This window comes from Lissotriton vulgaris, chromosome 3_1 (genome assembly GCF_964263255.1).
Source record: "Lissotriton vulgaris chromosome 3_1, aLisVul1.2, whole genome shotgun sequence".
NCBI classification, from domain to species: Eukaryota; Metazoa; Chordata; class Amphibia; order Caudata; family Salamandridae; genus Lissotriton; species Lissotriton vulgaris.
The window spans coordinates 796,333,634-796,357,996 of NC_141689.1; the positions used below are offsets into that span (position 1 = coordinate 796,333,634).

Sequence of the window (24,363 nt, forward strand, 5' to 3'; positions counted from 1 at the left end):
GTCTGGACTTTAATGGTTCTGTAATAAACTTTGCCCAGAAAGAAAACCAGCCTTAATCATGCTTAATTTACAGCACTTGCGATACTTTTTTCTTTCTCCTGCCTTTCTTTCCTTCTTCTTTCTTACTTTGTTCAAGCTTTCTTTCATTCGTTCACTTCTTCTTTCCTTTTTTTATTTCTTCAGTCCCTCTTTCCTTATTACGTTCATTCCTGCTATCCTTTTTTCCTCCTTTCTATCTTTCTTTCTTTCATTCCGTTTCTTTTTTCTATCGTTCATTCTTTCATTTCTTCTTCCATTCTTACCTTTTTCCTTTCATTCGCCCATTCCTTCTTTCTTGATTTCCTTTTATTTTTCATTCCTTCGTCTTGATAGCTTTCCCATTTTCTTTTTTAAATTTGTTCTTTTCTTCTTCCTTGCTTTCTTTTTTCATTCATTCTTTCTTTACTGCATTCGTTTTCTCTTGCCTTCTTTCTTTCTTGTATGCATTCCTCCTGTGAATATACATTTTGTGATTTAACTGATTAGTGTATCAGCTACAATGCAAAATTAAGGTCATTTTGCAAACCAGTCGGTGTGCAAGTTGCACTTCCGGGTTTGTGACCTGCACTTAGTAAATGGGGCTGCTGATTTGGAACCCACAATGCATTATGGTTATATGTCTGTATTTCATTTCATTTTACGCTGTATCCACTTACTGTGGCAAGGTTTTCGTTTCAGTTGTTGTCAATATTATTATTATCTCTCCAGGAACTCGATATAAGATTACAATCCTTGTACATTCTTTGAAACAAGATATATCACATGCATCGTTAATCATTTAAAAATAAATAAAAACGCTCGACATTTATAGAAAAAGCTATTTCATTTGGAGCTAGCTTCCTGGCTTCTTTCTTGTCCTGTTATTTTCATGGACATTTCATAGTCAATTTAATGGTATTTTTCGGGAGATTCCATTGTCCACGGTGGAATTGTTAAGATGTATTTGCCCATGACAAACCCATGGTAGTTTTCATGACCCTCGAGTTTGGTTCTGCCTGTCATATACTTTATGGCATATACTTTATGTGGGTATTGTGGAACTCCTGTATGTGTTGACGAGTTCAAAGGTCATGTGGTGCAAAAGCCTTAGCATAATTTATGACATTTCTTGACACTCTTGGCCAAGGCAATAGGTATTATTTATACAGGTAATTCGATAACTGGTGGATGATATTTGTTTGCTCATTTGCCGGCTATTTCGATCGAAGACTGCAAGACCACGGATGAATGTAATGATACTGAGTTTATGCGTGACCTCAGAGTTAATGAACACTCCTATTGCTCGACTACGTATGCCATCATGACTTCCTCGACAAAATATGAATTAAATATATTTAGTTTATGCAATTTCAGAGTAATAGCAACTCATTTCTTTTCAATGACAACAACAATTATATTTATCTTAATTTTAGGGGAATTCAGATTAAAATAAAAAATATTGTTTTCGTTACAGATGTGCCAGTGAAAGCTGTTCGCTTGACGAGTTTGGAAAAATTAAAGCCTTGGTGAGTGTTAAGTTTTATGGTTCTTCATTTCTGTTTGCATGCGATTCTAATGTGGCAGTAGTTTGATGTCAACGCGCTTTTTTCCTGAAATGAGCAAAGAGGGATATTTGCTCATAAAGTTTCATTTTTAAGCATGCAGAAATTTCACATGCAGAAACTTCAGGCGGAAGCCATAGCAATGTACAGTAGCCTGGAACTTCCAGTGTGAATGCAACAATTACACCTGTGTACTAGTCGGAAAGGGGTGTAAATATTAAAAGGTGCTGCTATGGATGTGTAAATATTAAAATGTGCAAGCTGTAAATATTATAAACACATACTACTACATTTGGATTTATTGTAATTTCCGACATCAAATTCTATACCTCTCTCGATATTAACAAACGAAGTGTTTTTCCACTATTTGCACAAATGCACTTAAAAATAGTAATCATTGCAAATGCAAATTTCTCCAACAAATGCAACTGTGGATTGTCCACTGAGTGGGTAATATGCATAATAAATATGGGGCAGTAAGACTATGAATGGAGACCTGTATATGCAAGAGGATTTTTGTCATTCTCCAAAATGCTGCAATTGAATCACATCGAAGACACTCACTCGTATTATACAGAAATTAACGCACATCGAAGACCAACACTCACTCTTATGATGCAGAAATTGCAGCACATCGTACAGAAACACTCACTCGTATGATGCAGAAATGTAAGCACCTCGTATGATGCAGAAATGTAAGCACATTGTAGACACTCACTTGTATGATGCAGAAATTGAATCACATAGTTGAGAAACACTCACTCGCATGATGACGAAATTGAAGCACATTGTAGAGAAACACACACCACATGAATGTTCACTTTTTTTTTTTAAACAAGCACCCACGTGATCCCCTTTTCATATGTGCAGGCACAATCTAGTTGTTTGAATTAGAATTATTTGCAAACTGGCAATGAATGTTTTGGAAGTCCAGTGTAGACAGCATTAGACTAGTCTAGACAGACGATGGCCAAATTAAAATCTGAAACCATCCCAAAGTGTAAAGTCGCCTTTTCAGGCCTGCTGGATACAACTGCACCCACGTAATATGAGGAACCCGAGCTTCTAGCAGTGAACTGGTGGGTTTTGGAGGTGGCCTAGGATGGTGTTTGTAATCCTGGGCCTAACACTGGTTGCTTATAACACTACTGGGCAGTCACTATTAAGGTAATCCACTGAAGACTAGAGTAGCGTTTAGCTTTGCAGGTACCTTGTGGTTTGAAGATGACGACCACCAGACCCGTTCGTCCTACCCGTGCCTGGCCTAGGGTAAGGGAGAGTACTACATTGGAGTTGGCGTAACCTCGAATCTGGAGACCTGGGTTCGAGTCTCGGCAACAACGCTGAATGTCCTGTGATTCTGGGCAAATCACTTACTCTCCCCGTGCCTAATAGAACAATAATTTGTAAAAATTACCCTTTTAGAACAAAGACCACTCAAGGAAGCTACTAACACAGTATAAACAAGAAGTTAATAAGAAAGCTTTACTTTTGTGGCGGGCGGCATCCGGGGGCAGCATGCAGCACGGCCGGCTCCTCCACTCCTCTGACATGCCTCTGGGCGGCACGGCCCTCGGCCGACAGCTGCCCGCCCGCTCGTCAGCCCAACAGGTGCGATTAGGTCTCACAATGGCCAGGTTTTTAAGTCCGTGCTGTTAAAAAGTGAGAGGCAACAACAAATGGCTCCGTGGAGCGCTCCACTCGCTGCAGCAGGGGGGAGGGTTCACTCATGGGAGCGATAGTTACGACCAGATGGGTCGCGCGCTCCCGCGAGTGGATCTCCTGACATGCACGCGTTGCCATTGAAGGCAATGGCAACGCGTGCACATGCTTGGCTGAAAAGCCTAAGCGCTAGAAAAAGGTTGTTTTCCTTTGCAGCGCATGCGCTGTGAAGGCTCGACCTAAACAAGCATTTAGAATGCTACGGTATCGCCTTTGCAAAAGTTTGAGCTATTGGCATTGTAAATGACAAACGTTTTATTTATGTGATGGTTTTGAAAACAGATAAATAAATGGCATTGTCATTTACAATGCCAATAGCTTAATCTCTCGCAAATGCGAGACCTATTGCATTTGCACCCACACACAGAGCCACACACACCCACACACACAGACAGAGCCACACATACCCACACACAGACAGAGCCACACACACACAGACAGAGCCACACACACACAGACAGAGCCACACACACAGACAGAGCCACACACACAGACAGAGCCACACACACAGACAGAGCCAAGCCACACACACAGACAGAGCCACACACACAGACAGAGCCACACACACACACACACACACACACACACCCACACACACACACACACACACACACAGACAGAGCCACACACACACACACACAAAGCATTTACAATGCAAAAGATCTCTCATTTTCGAGAGTTTAAGCTATTGGCATTGTAAATAACAATACCTTTTATTTATCTATTTAGAAAAACAACACATAAATAAAAGGCATTGTCATTTACAATGCAAATAGGTAAAACTCTCGCAAATTACCCAAAGGCACGTGTTTGGAGAAGTGTGCAGAAGATACTACAAGTGAAAGAAGCATTGGATACATGTATGGGATGTGACCGAGGAGGCGGTAGAATAGGGAGTTGCATAGAAGGACACATCAGGGACTATAACAAGCAATTAGACCTAATTCTAAGAGTATGTGTGTGTTTAAGTACATTTTGGGGTCTCAGTGACGAGACATTAAAATGTTAAAGACTAGCCATTTTAAAGTCATGTGCTGGTCAAAAACAATGTAACAATGGGTTCAATGAAACAAACCACTCTGTGCCTTGTTTTTGCACAGTGTCCCATCTGCTTCAATTTCGTGGGTATGGCCTCTGTGGCCAGGCAGTGTTAGGCTCGTAGGTATGTACAAGCTGGCAGCACAGTGCAACGTTAAAGAGATTAACGAGGTGCAACTGCTGTGCCAGGTCCATGAGTATGACGGTAGTAGCTTCCAGGGCTAGGTCTGTTTGTCTGCACATCGTGGCTCCACAACATTAATTCTACAGTGCCAGGTTTGTATGTATGCACAAGGTGGCCCTGCAGTGTGATGGTTGCGAAGGATGCACAAGGTGACACAGTTGTCAGGTTCGTAGTAGGCTGTGGCTCCATATTGCCAGGTCTATAGTTCTGCAGGTAGAGGCTTTGATGTTGCTGGCTTTGTATACGTTGGCCAGCATTAAATAATGACCCTGAGCCAGCTTGCAAATGCTTGTTATACAAGTGGCAACCCTATAGGCAACTGGAAAGTAAATCTCAAAGCAACACTTTGTGAAGGTGTGCACCCCATTTGGGAACCACGCAGGCACAAAGGGTTGATAAATCTGTTCTTTATTGTTCCCTTGCTTACAGATTATGTGTCATATGAAATACACTTTCATACCTCCCGAAAGAGAAGTCTAGCTTAGGTATCTTTGCCAAGTGCACTGCTCGCCACGTTCCACCCTCGGTGCTCCGGACGGACTAGAACGCGGCCGTTGCCTTGCGGAGGTCAGAGGTCGGCGGCGGAAGTCATGGGAACCGCTCGCGCTCTCCAGCCTTTTACCACAAAAATTACAAGCCTTTGGTAACCAGCTCAAGAATTACTAATATGTTCTAATTATACCTTCAGCCCCTCGCCTAGCACACAAGTTCGCTGATAGCTCTTTGCCGCACATTTTTTTACAGCATTCGGAGCGAATATTTTTAGCAATGCGGACATTTAGCTGCAGAGCCGGGTTACTGTTCCCGCCCGGTGCATATTTTGCTTTAATTATTATCCTTGGGCAATGACACTGTGCATATATAGTAAATATGAATAGTATTGGCCCAGGGCCAATCGCCTAGGAAACATTTTAGTCAAGTAGGTATTTATGGTATTTAAACAAGCGAGCGTGGAGGGAAACTGAAAGCGCGTGGCACAATAGCTACTCGTGCACACACGCTTATGTACTGAGCATGCGCGCTGCCAACCTTGCCTAAGACATGGACCGGGATGGAGCGCGCGGCGGTGTCCGGGGCTTCGCTGAGCTGAGGGAGCCCCGCGTGTTGCAGCCCGCGTGAAGGAGCGCCCTCCACAGAGAGAAGTCCCACGGAAGCCCAACCCGCCCGGTAAGTGTGGCATGCTGTATGTGTGAAGCGCAAGGCATGCTGTATGTGTGAAGCGCGCGGCCTGCTGTATGTGCGAAGCGCGCAGCATGCTGTATGTGTGAAGCTCATGGCATGCTGTATGCGATGGTTACTAAACATTGCTTATGAGCAGATAGACTGCGTATGACGAATTTGGGATGCTGCTGTGAAACTTATGGGAAAAAAAAATGTTGTATTTGCAGCCCACTTTCTTAAAGCACACTTTCATTCCTTGAATAGCATTGCTCTGTGCACGTGTTCCATACCAAAGGCATGGCACCAGTAAGACGCCACTTATTTCCTCTCCTGACAGCGGGTAAAAGAAAATACAAATAAAGCCGGATTCGAAGCGAACGCTGGTAAAGTACACTTCTATTTTTCATGTGCTTGTTAGTAATTAACACAAAGGCCACATTTAAAACTCACTTAGAAGTTTTGCTCTGTGCACGCCTTGCTTATGAAAGCTATGGCACTAGCAAGGAGTGACTTATTCACTTTGCTGTAACTTAGCAATATAAAATAAAGCTGCATTTTAAGCTCAGTTTGTGAAAGGACACCTCCATTTCTTGTATGGTATTACTCTGTGCAGGCCTTGCTACTGAAGCACTTATTTACTCCTTTCCCAATTTCCCATGCAACAATTTTCCCAAATATAGTGACTGAGGACCTTCTTAAAATGCTGGTTGTGCTGTTTATGCAATGTATGAGTAGTTTGTGTAAAACTGTAAAATGCTGTTTTGCTCTCTTTCTGCAACATTTTGCTTTTGTCGCTTTGTTTTAGTGCAGCTAGGAGAATTAAGAGCAATATGGTATTGACAGAGATGATGATGGCCACAAAGGTGGGCAAATTAGAGTGCGCTTATGCTTTTAAGAGAGGTGGGTGGGGGTGTTTTAATAGTACACATGGCAAAGAGGAAGTGGAGAGAAGAATTGTGTGCAACGCACAAAAAGGAATTAAAATAACTACTGGACATTGCGTATAACCGGGTAGACTGCGTATGACGAATTGTAGATGCTGCTATGAAAGTTACAGAAAAAGAAAAGCTGATTAAGCACACTTTTTATAGCACACTTCCTTTCCTTGAATGGCATTGCTCCGTGCGCGTGCATTTTACTGAAGGCACGGCGCCAGAAAGACGCCACTTATTTCCTCTCCTGACAGTTGGTAAAAGAAAACACCAAGAAACCGGATTTGCAGTGAAAGCACGCCTTCCAGAGCACGTTCACACGCATTCACACTTTTGACCGCAGCCTAATTAACGCGTTTGTAATATAAGCTAAGAATCAATGGCAAAAGGAGCTTTCCAGAACATGGCGCCAGTGAGTCGGACGTTCATGCTCTCACAACAAAGGCGGAAGGGAAAAAGACAATTATCTTTGCATTCCGCCAGGCACACCACACGCTGCAGAAAGCACGCTTTCCAGAGCGCGTTCACACTTTTGACTGCAGCCTAATTAACGAGCACCAGCTGTACACAGTTTAGAAGCAAGCGCGTCCATAGACCCCAATCGCCAAAGCCCTGCGCGTGCCCCGGTCTGTACCACTGGAGATGCAAGTGGATAACAATAGGTCTCGCTGGCGACAGCGCTTTCGTGCTGCATCGCCAGGCGAGACCTAAAAATAAGTGAGCGGTTTTCTTTTTTCATACGTTGAAAAGACGAGACAGTAAGGAACAACTAGGGCTCTTCACAAAGGTAGCTTACACCTTTAGTAATTTACATGTGTGAGTTTACTGCTACACTTTTGAATACCTTTACTGCTTTTGATTATTCACCATTTATGAGTGTAAAGTTACTCCAAGGTTACTCCACACTCTGAAACTGGGTCACATTTAAGAGTGCAATTTAGTGCAGCCAGAAAGGAATAGTAGGAAGTCCAGCACCACTGTGAGAAATTAGGTAATTGGTTGAGGGGAGTAATAACCCTATTCAAGCAACAACCACACTCTTTGTCAGGGTGAACTACAAAAAGCTATTGAATTAACATTAGCTTACCCTCTGGTAGCTTGGCACAAAGCAGCCAGGCTTAACACATAGGCAATGTGTAAAGTATTTATGCAGAACTTAAACAGTAAAACTGTGATCCTCTAACCAGCACCTCCTGTGCGTTCCTCGCATAAAACTCTGCCGCATGGGCGGCCGCTCCTTTAGGGTCCTAGGAGCCAAACTATGGAACGATCTGCCACAAAACATCCGCTCCATAGACAGTCTACCGGCCTTCCGAAAAGCTATCAAAACGCATCTATTCCCTCTCCCCTAATCTTCCTCTCCACCTTCTACTCTCAGGCCGGGGCTGTGGTTTTCTAGCGCCGGGACGCCTCTTCGCTGGGGCAGCTGTTTTGCGCTTTACCAAAAATAATAGAATAGAATAGAATAATAAAGTGAAAACACAACACAAAAAAAATCCCACAACAATTTAGAACAATAGAGTAAAATGTAATAAATTATTTGATACCAAAATTACACAAATCTAATCAGTAGAGCCGGAATTATGATTTTTTAAAGTTTAAAGTGAAAAATGGCACCAAAAAGATCAAACCCCCAATCACGCACATCTAGTCGCACGAGACCAGTAAAAGGTGAAAGTTATGGTTGACCACGATGGCGTGCGGGTCGGATACACAAAGTGGATTGGTCATGGTCTCTGCTTACCTTCAGACTGAGTAGACATTTTGGAGAAAAATGTCTGAACAGGTCAAGTTCAGCTGGGCAAAGCAGCCAGCTATGTCAGAGGAGGAGGCATTGTTGTTGGGGAGGTGCTGGACAAAGACGTGGTGAAGATTTCTACATTTGGACTTACTCTCTGTTCTGGAAAGCAAAAATCTCCAGCAGGACTAAGCTGCAGGCTGTAGCCGATGGAAAATCAGGCTGGGTCGAGGTGCAGATTCAAGATAGTAAGAGCCTTTTGTCTCCCAGAGGTTCTAATCAGGAGACCAGCCAACTAACCCTTTAGTCACTCTGAAAGTCCTGGTTTCAAGCAGAAAATTGCGTCTAAAAGCAGGGCTGTTCTCTGAGGGAACAATGCAGGCTTCAGGCAGCAGGGCAGTCCTTTTGGTGCAGCATGGCAGTACTCAGAAGTGTACAGCACACCAAGGCAACAGGTCAGTCCTCTGAGTGTTCTCCACAGGTCCAGAAGTGAACTGAAGGGTCCTAGTTTTATACCCGGTGTCAGCTTTGAAGTGGAAGAAGCTTCTAGCATTCCCCTACTCGTCGCCGGTTCTGACACAGGGCTCTGTGTCGACGAGTTCAATGCCGGTGGTATTTGTATCTTTGACGATGGTGTCAACAATGACGACGTCGTCAAGGATGCCGACGGCGAGTGTCACGATGCCAACAACGTCTACGATGACATCGACGATGACCGCGTCAACGACAGCTGCAATGGTGATTTCTCCGTCCACGATTCTTTAGTCGGCGACGGTCCCGTCACCGGTTGAAAAAAATGTCAATCTTGCTCAAAAAAGTCAAATCACACCGGAGATGACCTTACCAAGGAGGGTGACTCCTTTACCACTTGCACTTCTCCTAGAAGAAGAGGAATTGGACGAGGAAGAAGGACTTTTTGGCTATGCTGATAGCCCTTCTCAACTTCACGTAAAATGCCAGGAGACGGATTCCGAAGGGGAGTATGAGGATTTTGAACAGTTTGGTCCTCCCTCTAAATAGCAACGGGACTATCATCAGGATATGGTCCAAAAGCCCTCCTCCTTACTGACAGACTTACAAGCTATGCTCTTGGATTACAGGAAAAGGTTTGCAACAAAGCCTCCTGTTTCAGTAGGAGTACCGGTTACTACTATTCCTCGTGCTCGTCCTGAGACCACGCAAGTACCACAGCCTCAGCCAATGCTGGAAGCGCAGGATGTACCACCTGTTACGCCTGCTGTCCAAGATGACACCTCTGATGACGACCAAGGAAATGTCAAGATTCCAGATCCAGATGCGGAGTGGGATGGCTATGTTATTCCAGATCCTCCTGCTCCGGCACCTGTAGATACCCCCCCCTGTGGATATAGGGGGTTCCATAACTTAATGGAGAGTGCCACCAAACTGCTCATGACCAAGGTGGAATCGGAGTGCTTCCTTTATGCCTTTAAGGAGCCTTATAAGAAATCGGTCAGGTCAATTCCGTTTGTGGACCATGTTTGGGAGGAAGGCTTAAAGGTGATGCAAAATCCAGCCACGGTTATTCCAGTTCTACCTCGTCTGGAGAAACAATGTAAGGCTCCGGAGGGTAGCTCAGCCTGTTTGACCAGCCAACCTAAACCGGACTCTGTAATCTTGCAGGCTGCACAGAGGAAACCTAGAAATCCTTCGGCTCCCCTTACCACTCCTCCAGATAAAGAGGGCAGGCGTCTGGATAATGTAGACAAAAGATTTTCATCTATGTCCAGCCTGCTAGTCAGAGCTGCTAATTATTTGGCTATACTTGGACAATACGATCGCCAGATGTGATGCGACCTATCCCCCTACTTGATCATTTGCCAGAAGGAGGATAGAAAGAAGCTAAAAGGATTCTTAAGGAGGGTGAAATAACATTGGCGGAAATCATTGATTGTGCAATGGATATTGCGACAACGGCTTTTTGCTCCTTAGCTGGAGCGGCGCTCCTTCGTCGACAGTGCTGGTTATGGGCTACATGGTTCCGCCCTGAAGTCCAGAACAAAATCTTGGATATGCCTTTTGATGGGGAAGCACTGTTTGGAAAACATATTGATGATGCGCTCCAAGATATTAAAAAGGATACAGAAACAGCAAAATCCTTAGGGACTCTTCCCATTCCGAGGAGAGAGGGGAAGAGCTAACTCTACATACAGGGGAAGTTATCAACTACAGCGTTACCCCTCATATGGTTCCCAATCACAATCCCACTGGCCTAACTACAATCAACGGCAGAACCAATCTTCATCTTTCTCTCGCTCGAACAACAGAGGAAGACAAGGTCGCCAGGGTAGAGACAACTCTAAGCGCCAATAGCGGCTTGCTGGCTCTGACTACTGCCCCCTCTCCTCCTGTGTCATCAGTGGGAGGCAGAGTTTCATATTTCCTTCACAACTGGCAACAAATAACATCGTACCGTTGGGTATTGAACATCATTCTTTATGGCCATACCCTGGAGTTTGTCCAACCACCACCATTCAAGCTCCCTCGCACCCCGGTATAGAAACATCTCCGTCTGCTACGGTTAGGTCCATCAAATGCTTCTCAAAGGAGCCAAAGAACCGGTCCCTATTTCTCCTAGGGGAAAGGGGTTTTACTCCAGGTTCTTCCTGATCCAGAAGACGTTAGAAAAGTGGCACCCTATACTAGATCTGAAGGAGCTCAACACCTATCTCATCAAATAATCCTTTCGGATAGTTTCTCTACAAGACATCCTTCGACTTCTCAACTCAGGGGATTTCATGGCCACTGTGGATCTAGAGGACGTTTATTTTCACAAACCCATTCACCCAGCTCACAGGAGGTATCTTCGTTTCACAGTAGCCAAGAGCCATTTTCAATTCAGGGTTCTTCCCTTTGGTCTGCGATCTGCTCCACGGATCTTCACAAACGTATTATCTCCGGTAGCAGCCTTTTTACAAAGACAAAAGCTTCAGGTCCTCCCTTACCTGGACGATTGGTTGCTAAAAGCTCCTACCAAACAGGCAGCAGAAGAATCAGTCATAACATGTACACGCCTGTTTGCAAATCTTAGCCTAACACTCAACGAGCAGAAGTCTTCTCTCCGGCTGTCAAGAACAGCCAGATTTCTGGGGGCCATTCTGAACACATCCGTAAACAAGACTTTCCCAACCTTGGAGAGGCAAGAGAAGCTAATGTCCATGGCTTCTCTATTGTTCAAAAGAAGGTCACTTTCAGTTCGCCTCTACTAGTCCCTGCTGGGTTCCATCTCCTCATGCATACCCCTGATTCCTCACTGCAGATTAAGAATGCGTCCACTCCAGGAAGAGTTGGACTTGCAGTGGCTGCAAGTCGACGGATCCTTCGACGACAAGATCTCAGTTACCGAGGCCATGAGAGACGCCGCATCATGGACGTGCTCTGCAGACTGAAGTCGGTCAGCCACGAGTGGGAACTGGACAACTTGACTCTACAAAAGGTTTTTCACAGATGGGGCACACGCTCCATAGATTTCTTTGCCACTCCGGAGAACAAGAAATGCTGGTTCTATGCAAGCAGGATTCACCATCCGGAATCGTTGGGGAATGCGCTTTTGATGGCCTGGTGAGGCACATTTGTTTACGCATTTCCTCCCATTCCTCTGATCCTCAGAATTCTCAGGAAGCTCAAAGCAGAACCGTGCTGGATGGCCCAGACAGCTCCAGCGTGGCCCAGACAGCTTTGGTTCACAGAACTTCACCTTCTCTCCCTGAACGTTCCTCTTCCTTTGCAGCCAATTCCTTTGCTGCTGACAATGTCCCAGGCCCAAGTCTGTCATCCGGATCCTCAGTCTCTTCAGCTCTCGGCATGGCTCCTGAGCAGTTAGAATTTTGTGGGCTGAATCTCTCAGCAGAATGTAAAGAAGTACTTTCTCAGGCAAGAGCCCCAAGTACAAATAAGACTTAAAGATTGAAGTGGAAGCATTTCTCTATTTGGTGCCAGCACAACGGACTCCATCCTTTTAAATCAGAGCCGCATGAAGTTCTTTCATACATTCTATCATTAGCAAAAGCGGGACTGGCTCACTCTTCCATCAAAGTGCACCTGGTGGCGATTTCTCGCTTCAGACACACGTCTGCAGGCCCTTCACTCTGGTCAGCAAGGATCATTAAACAGTTTCTCAGGGGACTTTTCAGAGTTTTCCCTCCAGTCAAGCTTCCTCCTCCTCTTTGGCATCTGAACTTGGTTCTCTCCCAGCTTATGAAGCCTCCTTTTGAACCTATTCACAAGGCAGAGCTGAATTTCCTCTCCTGGAAGGTAGCGCTTCTTCTAGCTTTGACTTCCGCTAAGCGTGTGGGGGAATTGCAGGCTCTCACCATTCAGAAACCCTTTCTCCAGTTCAAAAAAGGAACAGTGATTCTACGTACCAACCCAAAATCCATACCTAAAGTTCCTTTGGACTTTCATTTGAAGGAGTCGGTAATTCTTGAGACTTTTTGCCCTCAACCGGCTACTCCGGCAGAGAAAGCACTTCACTCTCTGGACATTCAGAGGTGCGGAAAGTTCTATCTTCAAAGGACTAAAGACTTCAGAAAGTCTTCTCAAATGCTTGTGTCTTTCAGCGACCCTCATAAGGGTTTTCCCCTTTCCAAACAGGGGATCGCACGTTGGATTACCAATGCTATCCAATATTGTCACAAAGCAGCGGGCAAGCCCCTGGAAGGTCGAGTCTGTGCTGATTCCACGAGGGCGATTTCCTCTTCTTCAGCCCTCTTTGCTGGTGTTCCTATCCCGGAGATCTGCCTGCAGCGACTTGGAGCAGTACACATACGTTTACAAGACATTACTGCCTGGATGCGGTGACGCAGTGTGACACAGCGGTTGGCCAAGCAGTCCTGAGGAACCTCTTTCAGTAGTGGTGAGCTTTCCCTTTCATGCCTCCTTCCATGTTACTGTTTTATCAGCTCTTGCACATTTTTGAACCTCATGTGTTTATGTTTTCTGAAGTTTCTAAGTATGTTATTGACCATTGAAAATGTCTTTATGATATATTTTTACTTACTTTGTTCCTAGTTTGATATTACTCATGGTTCCAAAAATGTGCGTATAACTGCTAGCTACTCTGATACAAGCATGGGAATGTATGAAAGTTCCAATACTGGAGTAAGAAAACAAGTTACTTACCAGTAACTTTGGTTCTCCAGTTTTGGAAACTTTCATAGATTCACATGCGACCCACCCGCCTCCCCTGGGAAAGCTCAGCCTCTTTGGTTCACAACGGCTATGGATATCTGAGGTTCTGAGCTTATCTCAGGAGGGTTCTAAGTGGTGAAGCTAATCTGATTGGTTGTTCAAAGAGGTGGATAGGTTGCAAAACAAGAATGGGCCTATGCCTAGGTTCTGTTTTAGTAATGGTTTCAATTGCTATTTTATGTATACCGGGGACTCCCATTCCGACGACGGAAATGATACAAGCATGGGAATCTATGAAAGTTTCCAATACTGGAGAACCAAAGTTACAGGTAAGTAACTTGTTTTCTTCCTCTCCTCCCTGCCCCGGTCTCCCGATGTGTGTAGTTCTTTGTGTGTGTGTAAGGCAGTGTTTTTGGAGTGTAAGTGGCATGTGCACAGATCTGCCCCCCTGTCCAGCTAAGATGGTGCATCCTAGTACTCCTACTGTGTGGCTGTCTGGGAGGAATATACAAAGGCCAGCTACCAACTACACATAGTCAGGTGACCCAGGAAACAGGCTGCAGTCACCCAATGGTTAGGACAAGAAAATCTCAATATTATAAAAAATGCCATTTTCAGAATTGTGACTTAACCCCTTCGATGCGGCCGCGATTCCCCATGGTGTGCTGTAAACAGCACGAACAGGGGCGGGCCGTGACGAACCCCAGCCGTCATCAGCACACGAGCACCGTAGTGCATGACGGCTGGGGTTCGTCCTCAGCATGGAAGGGGTTAAAATCAGATTTTATCATTAAATACTATTTCAATTTACAATTTCTTAGGGACTAAACAGGACTTTTCTACCTGCTTTCAAACAAAATGTATCACTTATTAAATGTTATAAGGAACCCAATGTAATACTATGGGAAGGGTTGGCGTCATAGTAGAGAAAAACGATTCTGGGAGTTTATTTTAGTAGCTGGGCGTGCAAAACTCAAAAGTACTTGTCTACATGTTTAAATACAATGCACCCTGCCCAATGGCTTGTTTAAGTTTTACCATAAAGTTGACCTATATGTATTCACACGCATTTGCAATGCAATAGGTCTCGCTTTCACACGAGTTTGAGCTATTAGCATTGTAAATGACAATACCTTTTATTTATGTTTTGGGTTTTAAAACATAAATAAAACGCATTGTCATTTACAATACTAATAGCTTAAACTCTTGCGAATGCAAGACCTACTGCATTGCAATAAAGGGCCTTCTCGACCGCTTGTTAGATTGTAAATATCAAAGGAAGAGACCGGCCTGTAACATCTTCAAAGTAGTGATAAATAGTGCAGTGAAGAAGATGCGTAAGTGTTGTAAATTACACAGACACAAAGTGTGAAGTGAGGGTTACATATGATCCGAGCTAAGAGCACTAACAAAGCGCTCCAATACCTTTCTCTGTGTGATTACATGGTCGCAACTCAGGAGGAAGAGCGGGAGGGGGAAGCAATTTCCTGCCCTCTCCTTGATTTGAGTGTGCAGTGTGGCATTGCGTAATGACATTGCTATCTTTGGCCTAATAAAAACACTTCAGCTGTAGTAGGACCCTGGTTTCACCTCCTGGAGCAGGCGCTCCTTCGTCGACAGTGCTGGTTATGGCAGGCATGGAGGGAGGGAGGGATGGTCTCAGCTGCAGCAGGCTATATTTTAGTTGGGTTCTAAATGCAAGTCAGTGTTTCTAATTCCTGCTTTCCTTGTACCCAGCAAGACTCGGGTGAAGGTCAGACCCCGGGGTCACAGAGGACAGGCCAGGGGTACCATGGGTAGAAATTGTGAGACCTGAGTCCGAAGTGACGTCCAAGGGCCATCTGGAGAAGGGGCTGTCCTGGGGTACCAGCAGAGGGGTGATACTTTCAGCTCAACTGCCCTTCGAGGTCTCTGCGGACAGAAGTCATTAAAACGCTGACATTGTCCAATGATACGTGGCCTGACACATCCTAAGATCTCAGGCACCCTGCACACGAAGAGACTCATGCCTGAGGGCGAAATGAAGTCCCACAGAGAAGAGCCACCTCACTCCACGAGGAATCGGCATTACAAATGTAACTGAAGGTCTGCACATTTCTGATCTCACAGGTGCTACAGATTCTAAAGGATACTCCCTCTCTGGTAAAAAACTGTTCAGAAGAACTGAATACCCACTGTATTTCTATAAACATCCCTCGTGCCACCATCCGAGGAAATGATAAGCTGCACTCTGTGTCCATGATGAAATGTTAAAATGCCACACAGCAAGGCCACCATCTCAAGATCATAAATGTAGCCCAGTGCACTCAGTACAAGATCCAACCACAAGTGCTCAAGTACATGAATGACTAGTGCAAAAAGCATGGTTAATATGGGGGGGAGAGGCAGGGGGGCGTTCTCAAAGTGGGGAGGGGGAGTCAAATTAGTGAAAATTCACTTTTTTATGTTTCACAGGCAACTGCTCTATCATTTTCAGTGTTTTTGACAAACCACTCCCTTTTACAAATATAGGTGCCTTAGAAAGTGAGCACTAGCACACCAAAGTAAGGCCGCCATAGCACTGTACATGCGACAACACTTGCTCTGCTGTCAGTAATATGCACATGCTTGATTTTATTTTTAATGAGGTGAAGTAGTGGTTGGAGCAAATTCCTGGCAAAATGTTCATATTTCTGTAATTCTGGTGGCTGTGGGTTGCAGATTATGATCCATATGTTATTTCTCTGTCCAGGAAAGGAATTAAAGCCTTATGACAACATATCTGATGTTGTGTAAGGCTGATATTGTCAATATTTGCTACTGAATATACTATGGTGTTATTTATTTTCAATGTAATGTATGTATTTTATTAAATATAAACTTGTGACAAATTTCTTTGCTATCTTCTCCTCCATTTGGAGCTCTCAAGGCAGAGTCATGTGCTCCTGTTTCTAAAGGTTGACTCAGTGCAACATGTCCGTGAAGTTCAGGAAAAGAGGCAACACATGGCCCGTGGCTTGGTGAGCACACTAACACAACCACAGATGGACGGGCATGCCGTAACATATGCATTTCATGCTTACTTTGTCAATACTTATTAGGCCACCGACCCACACTGCACCATTAGGCATATCTAGGGTTACGAAATGCCTGTGGCACGCAGGCACCATTCTTCCTAGCACTACACAGAAGCGCACTTATGCAACAGATGTTTAGGTATTTACAGGCCTACAGCAACATAAGAAGGGAAGGACCCGCCTTTCAGCACCAGGTAGAGAGGTGACCCAGCGCAAGGACAAATAACTGTGTCAGCACTTGTTTTATGAAAACATGTTCACAGAGAAAAAAGTTTCACAAGCTTTGAAATGAACCATACAAAAGTATTCATGCCCCAAAGCAAGTCGGCGAGACATAAGAATTCCTGCCCATTCTCCACCCCCATTAATTTTTGTGAGCTCTTGGCTAGCCTCCTTGCAGGAACCTCCTTGCATCCATGGTCGAAGTGCATAAAGAAAAGTATGAAACTGTGATCCTGCGTATTAGCGCTGGGTCAGAGCAGGGGAAAAAAAGAACAGCATTATCTTTAACTATTATCTTGACCTTTTACCTACAGGTATCTACACATAAAATTGCCCCGGAGCCGATAGAGAAGTTGGCCACTACCAAAAGCGCCTTCTGTTGGATCCCTCCCACCCCACTTGTGGCACTATCCCAAGCTGGGAAGATACTGGGAAGACAAACTCACCCACATTGACAGGTTACCTTATACCAACAGGCGTATTCAACCCCCTTCCGCCACACGCCCGCGAGCCTCCACCTGCAGCGAGTGTTTTTTTTCCCCCTTGCTTTTTTCAATGTACTTGTCAAATCGTTTTTTTGCCTATATATCACCAAGTGCAAGGGCGCGGTATAGACAAAAGGAAAAGTGAGCAGCAACCATGAGTAAAAGCAACACTAGAAAAAGCTTTCTACAAATCATCCTTGGACAATATCCGTTGGGTGAAGCCTCTCCCCACATGCTGGTAGCACATCACACCTGGCTTCCAGTTGCACTACCTTTTAAACACTACTGCGCCGTTTTGCCCCATGGACAGCCATCCAGTGTGACCCCAGCTCAAGAGACTAGAAAGAGGACTGGGTGGAAGTGGAATGAACTGTGAACAGGCACCATCTTGGAACACTATATTACTCCAGTATTGGAACTTTGATAGATTCACATGCTTGAATCATTCCCCGTCGTCATGATTGGAGTCCCCAGTACAATAAATAGTAGTAATAGTTATAAAGGAAGACTGATAGAAATAGACTTGAACAGGCCTAGGCTTAGAGTTTATTAACCTATCATATCAATATGATGAAAGACTATAACTTACTAGATGTTTGGAGGGTTAAGAACCAAAAAAATTGAGATTACTCATTTTACAGCCACAGACATAGACATCACTCGCGCATTGACTTTTTCCTTATTGACCAGGTCCTACTCCCTGAAACTGTGTCTGGCTCTTATATCTCCGCCATTTTATCTGACCATTCTATGGTAGAACTAATAGTTACACTTCCACAGGATACCCAAGTCAGACGGTGGACCATGGATAGATCCCTACTGCTACAGGAAGAACTAAAAAACGTTCTATTGAAGGACATGGTGGAATACTTCCAGTTTAATAAAGACTCAGCATCTGAGCAAATAATATGGGACGCCTTTAAGTCTTACCTGAGGGGGACATTTACATCTATAATGGTGCATAGGAACAAAAGCAGGAAGAAGGCAGAGGATGAATCTCTATTTGAAATAAAACAAAAAGAGCAATAGTTACAGAAGGCCTCCTTGGAACAGCAGTCTAACTTAACTTCCATACAGAAAGACTTAGAGAGCTTAAAGCCAAATACCAGGCCAAATTGGATAAAACTATAAAAGATAAATGGGACGCAAGCAGATTACAGAACTTCTCTTATGGGGAGAAATGTGGTCGTATTCTTGCGTGGAAAGTCAGATCCGATCGAGTCAGGAACCAGATAAGTAGCTTAGAGATACAGAGCACTGGGGATATATCATTTGATAATGACGAAATATTGGGAGAAGTTAAAACTTACATGCAGAATCTGTACATGGGAAACGATGAAACTTCTACTGATGGTGCAGTGCACTGGTTAGAGAGGCTATGCATTCCACATTTAACTGAGGCAGATAGCCTGTTCTTGGGTTCTATAATCAAAGAGGGAGAGATATATGATCAACTAAAAAGAATGGCCAGGGGGAAGGCATCCGGCCCAGACGGGCTTCCAGTAGAAGTATATCAACTAGGATCTGCTATCCTAGTCCCCATTCTTATGTCAATATTTAATAAAATACATCAAGGTGCAGAGTCTATCCCTCCAACATGGTTAGAGGCTACGGTCACATTGGTTTTGAAGCCTAATAAGGACCCCAGGAGGCTTGAGTCCTATAGGCCAATCTCGCTGCTTAACACGGACTATAAAATCTTTGCTGGTATTTTGGCATCGAGATTGGCCAAAGTAATCAAGTCTGTGGTACACGAAGATCAGAGGGGTTTCATGCCTGGCAGGCAGCTGAATGAGCTGACCTTCCAGGCTATTGCAGCTATCGACTTTGCTACAGAGAAAAAAACTCCACTAACCATCGTAGCAATAGATGCCGCTAAGGCCTTTGACCAGGTCGATTGGCTGTACTTGTGGGAAACATTATTAAAGTTCGGAATTCCAACTAATTTTATAACATCTTTGAAAGCGTTATATCTCCATCCAAGGGCCAGGTTCCTTGTCAATAACTCACTTATAGACTGGGTCCAAATAACACGAGGTACTAGACAGGGATGCCCTCTCTCTCCCTTACTGTTTAACCTATATATAGAGCCCCTAGCTATCCAGTTAAGATCGGATGTTTTAATTAACTCCATGGCTGCTAGAGCAATTCCCGCTGGGTGCTGAAATATTCAGAAACCCATGCTCCATGACGAGCTCAGCTCGTCATGAGTGTATGAGAAGTGTACATCATGACGAGCTGAGCTCGTCATGAGCGTCGAAGGTGTTAAGCCTTTCTACATGAATGAACTAGAACTAAAATTTTCTCTATATGCGGATGATCTCTTAATGTACACTTCCAATCCAGAGTTATCAATCCGTCGACTATTTCACCAGGCAGAAGCCATCGGAGAGGCCTCTGGATATAGAATGAACTAAGAAAAAACAGAGATCATGCAGTGGAATCAGGAGGACTCACTCCCTGAAACAAAACCCAGGATGAGATACTTAGGAATTCACCTGGTTCAGAACATCTCCGAGATATTTAAGGTAAATTTAGATAGAGTCTACAAGGACATCTGTGGACTCTTGCATCGTTGGTTGGGACTGCCATTGAATATCTTTGGGAGGGTAAACTTAATAAAAATGGTTATTTTGCCGAAGATTACTTTCCTGTTTAACTCGATACCCTTGACATTCAATCCCAAGGATATTGCCAAACTACAGGGAAAAATAGGATCCTTTATATGGAACTCTAAATCGCCTAGAATTTCCCTGAAAAAACTACGAAGGAAAATGAAAAGAGGTGGACTCGCTATGCCAGACATCCTTCACTATTGCCATTCTTTCCATTTCAAAAACTTTAGGATGATGGCCGATAAAGCTGATACATCTTGCTTGGGTCGACTATTTCAGACATTACTACATGACATCCCATTAGGCCATGAATCTTTTTTATTTAAATTTGGAGACCCAAAATTTTACAAAAAGGTCAGACTAAAGATTTTGGGCACAGCTCTGAGAAATTGGGTTTTTGTCAGAAAAAAACTGGGCATCCCCTATTATACACCTCTTGCCCCAATATGGGATTCCCCTGGAACACCAGAATGCCTCAGAGATCAATTATCTCTTCCTCTTAAAACAGCTGGCATCATGCAGTGGCAGGATATTCTTGATGGTTCAATGTTATTGGGGTGGGAAACACTTTGTAGGCTGACAAATGGATCTCTTACAAGGTTTACATTTTATCAGATATCCAGCTGGTGGACTACCATACCCTGGTATATAACAACTAACCCGAAATTTGAACTGGTCAAGAAAAAAAAGAGCTGGAAAAAAAGAAATATCTTTTTGGTATGAAACACTCAACGAGAAAGATGATATAACAGAACTAGAACTGAATAAGTTGTGGGGATAGTGGCAGTTTTACAATGTGATAACATATTTGCTCTTTGGGGAGATTCTTTTAGATTGTTAAACACAGTGGTGAAATCGGCCCCCTTGAAACGAAATCATCTGTTTACCCTTTGTAGAGTGTATATATCCCCAAAAAAACTGCTAAAGTTTACGAACCTTGAACATTGTTGCCCTCGCTGCAAGGCCATCGCAGCAGATGACTTACATATGTTTGTTGAGTGCCCAAGATTGTCACTTTTGTGGTCCAAAGTTGATGAGTTTATAACAGAAGTCTTTGATGTTCAATTTACCATCACTCCCAAAACTAGTCTTTTTGGCCTAGGAGAAGACTACCAGCTTAAAGATATTGAGACTAAATTCATATTTTATATAATGATCCTAGCTAGGCGCGAAATCTGCAAGGGCTGGAAGGCAGAGAGCGCTCCTACCTTTGCCGAATACCTTAAATATATCATATATGTTAGTGAGTCTGATGTTGCATGTGATAGCTCTAGCCTCACTAAGATCTGGGCGGCCCTAGAGGCTTGGTGGAACAGATGAGAGTATTCCTATGATTTCACCTGGGTACTGTTGGTGCTTGGTCTCCAACCCGACCATGGGCCTTCCAGTTTAAAGGGTATGGAGCGGACCTAGCAAACAGCTAAATCTAGAGGGGTTTTTCTCTCTCCTTACCCAATCTGGATTGTATCCCTTGGATGGAATCCTTGAGGCCGTTACATCGCAATAGGGAAAGGAGAGGATACCCTATCTAGAATACCCATCATTGGTTATGAGGAAAAATTAAAAAAAAAAAAAAACCTATCAGTCATTTTTTTAAAAAAGATCAAAGTTTTCCTTTAGCCAATCGACATCAACAACCTTCTAGACACCCCTTAGAGGAGCTCAGAACCTCAGATTTTCTACCGCACATTGTGCTAGGGAGTCTCCACTAAGCTCTGCTTAGTTTTTCTCCAATCTTCAAGAAGATTTTCTGGACTTCAAATCACAGGGAAGTCACTGTATTTGTCATATTCTCTCAAAACAGATACATTTCTGTCATTTCTTTCTATCATGTTAGAAAAGGTTAAAAAGGCTCACTTCAGAGAGTGTGCTGCTTGTCTGAAAAAGAGACTTATGTGGATGACCCTCACAAAGAGTGTATTTATTGCTTATATCCTTCTTATAAGGCGTCGGACTGCAAGATATGTCGCTCCTTCTCGAATAAAACTCTCAGAGACCGTGAGGGAAGGCTTCTTACTTGGCTCCAAAAAATTAAGACTAGGTCTGATCCTGTGTCAGACTCGGAGAGGGAGCAGTCTACGTCATCAAAGTTTTCCGTCAAAAGACAAAGGGATTCTTTGCACTCTCTCAAGGAACCCCCCTCAAAATGTGCCAAAAAATCCTCTCACATGTCTCCTCAGGGCACAGTAACGGGTCTCTAAAGAAAGCTCAGCCTTATAAATCTGTATCTGAGCCAAAAACTCCACCTCCTGACCTTAAATTGACTTTTAAAAAGCCTTCTTCAGAACCATCTACAACTTCTCTGCCACTCAAAAGGGATTTGCCGTTGACAACAAGGGGATGTTCCTCAGGGATGTCGACTTTGACATCATTCTCTACAGCCTTGTCAGCGTCAATGACATCTCTCGTGCAAATTTGTATTGTGTTCTGTGCTTGAGGGAACTTGGGCTTGGCAACCTACTTACCTGTTCCTTCTACGCTCTTGACCCCGTTCCGCCCCGGCATTGTGCCGTTTGTGCGGAGGGTTGTTTAGCCGAGCGCCACTTCCTGCTCCTGACACCACTTCCGCCCTGCCCCTCCACCTTGCAGGTTAGCGGTCTAGTGGCTCACTCCCTGGTCTGTATAACATGGTGGCCTGGTGGAAGCGCAGCGGACGCGCCGAAGTTGCGCCGAAGTTGCGCCTAAGTTGAGCCCGTCTGCGCCCGTCCGTGGCCGGCCGCGTCCAGCGGCCCCCCACTATGCCCATCGCATCACTTTTTCCTCCAAGGACCTCTTCTCCCTTCAACGCCCTGGCCCTCCTGATCCCTGTGTCATCGGCGCCGCTCGAGTCTGCGTCATCTTGAACCCTCTCAGCTCCCTTTCAGGTACACCTGATGTGCGTACTCCCATTACTTGCAACAATTCTTCCATCTTGCCACTCGCTGCTGGGCCACCAGAACCTCACTCCTTGTCAATAGTCTACCTTAACACCCGATCGCTGGCTAAGCACCAGCTTGAAATTTTTCAGTTGCTGGACAATAGTAATATTGACATTCTTCTCCTCTCGGAGACTTGGTTAACTGATGACTCTACCCCCGACATCCTCGCCGCTGTCCCTTTGGGCTATTACATCCTACAGTCCAATAGGGCAGCGGGCAGAATAGGTGGGGAGGGTAGCTGCTATCATCCGTTCCCAATATAACTTTACCAACTTGGAAACTACCACTCTCCCCAAAACTGACATCCTCACGTTGAAATTTACTTCTCCCAAGTTTTCCTTTATTTGTGTTCTTGTCTATCGACCCCCTGACAATATCCCTCTTTTCTCCCATCAATTTGGCGACCTCATTTCCCGGCTAGTTATTAACTCCGCCAAAATCCTCATTATTGGCGATTTTAATTACTGGCCGCTAGACCCCCGTGAAAGCAGCCTTTCTGAAGAATTCACGGATCTTCTGCTTGGCCTGAATTGTAAACAGCACATCTCAGTGGCTACCCATACTAAAGGCCATATCCTCGACCAAGTGTGGACGACCAATCTTGATATTTCTCCCCCCCTAGTTTATTCCTGCACTTGGTCGGATCACTTTTTTATTTCCTTCTCACTGGAGTTCTCTTTGCCCTACCGCCCGTCACCTACTACCAACTCCACTGCGCGGAACTGGAATCGAGCTGATATCTCTGAATTTCACTCTATTCTACTCACTACAGCCCCCAGCGACATGACCATGACATCTGCCCAGACTGACGTCCTCGACCAGTGGCTGAAACATGCGAGTGATGTGGTGGCCCCGCTGAGAACTACTAAAACTAAACGCCCTCATGATGCTCAGCGGTGGTTCACAGATCAATTAAAACTGGACAAATTGGCCCTTAGACAAGCCGAGCGTCGTTGGAGGCGTAATTATGACCCATTATTAAAAAACGCTTATGTTGATTTATTAAAACTGTACAAAAAATCCATCTTACTGGCCAAAACCTCCGACTTCTCCCAGAAAATTCTCAGTTCGGCTTCTAAAACCAAGGATATTTTTTCAATCGTAGAGGAACTTTCCCTGCACAATGGCGTTACTGCCCAACCCCAACCCTCACAGGTACTTTGCGATTCCCTTAATTCATTTTTTATCGACAAAATCACTACTATCAAAAACAATATCCCTCCCCCCTCTTCGTCTACTGCTTGCTCTTTACCTCCCATAAATCCCTGTTGTTTTAACAAGTTCCCTCCCATTTCCCAGACAGAGTTCATCTCCTTGTTACATGCGGTCAGCTCAGGTTCCCCTAACGACTGTTGTCCCCCTCAAATCATGAAAGCCGCCTTTTTGGCTTGTCCTGGTCCCCCGTTGGCACTCCTTAACAACTCGCTTGCCACAGGCTCTGTCCCCGATGCTTTCAAACAGGCGGTTGTTGTCCCCATACATAAAAATCACGGTGCTGATCCATCTGTCCTGAGCAACAATCGGCCGATCTCTCTTCTCCCCTACCTTGGGAAGATTTTGGAGA

General features: G+C 44.5%; 1 protein-coding gene across 1 annotated transcript in view; it reads left to right on the forward strand.

Moving 5' to 3' along the window:
- CCDC192 (coiled-coil domain containing 192) overlaps nucleotides 1-24,363 on the forward strand; it is a 937,988-nt gene that overhangs the window by 26,476 nt on the left and 887,149 nt on the right. The window contains exon 2 of the mRNA XM_086963041.1: nucleotides 1,493-1,544. Coding sequence (XP_086819167.1) covers nucleotides 1,493-1,544 — 52 coding nt within the window. The remainder of the gene's footprint in view (nucleotides 1-1,492; nucleotides 1,545-24,363) is intronic.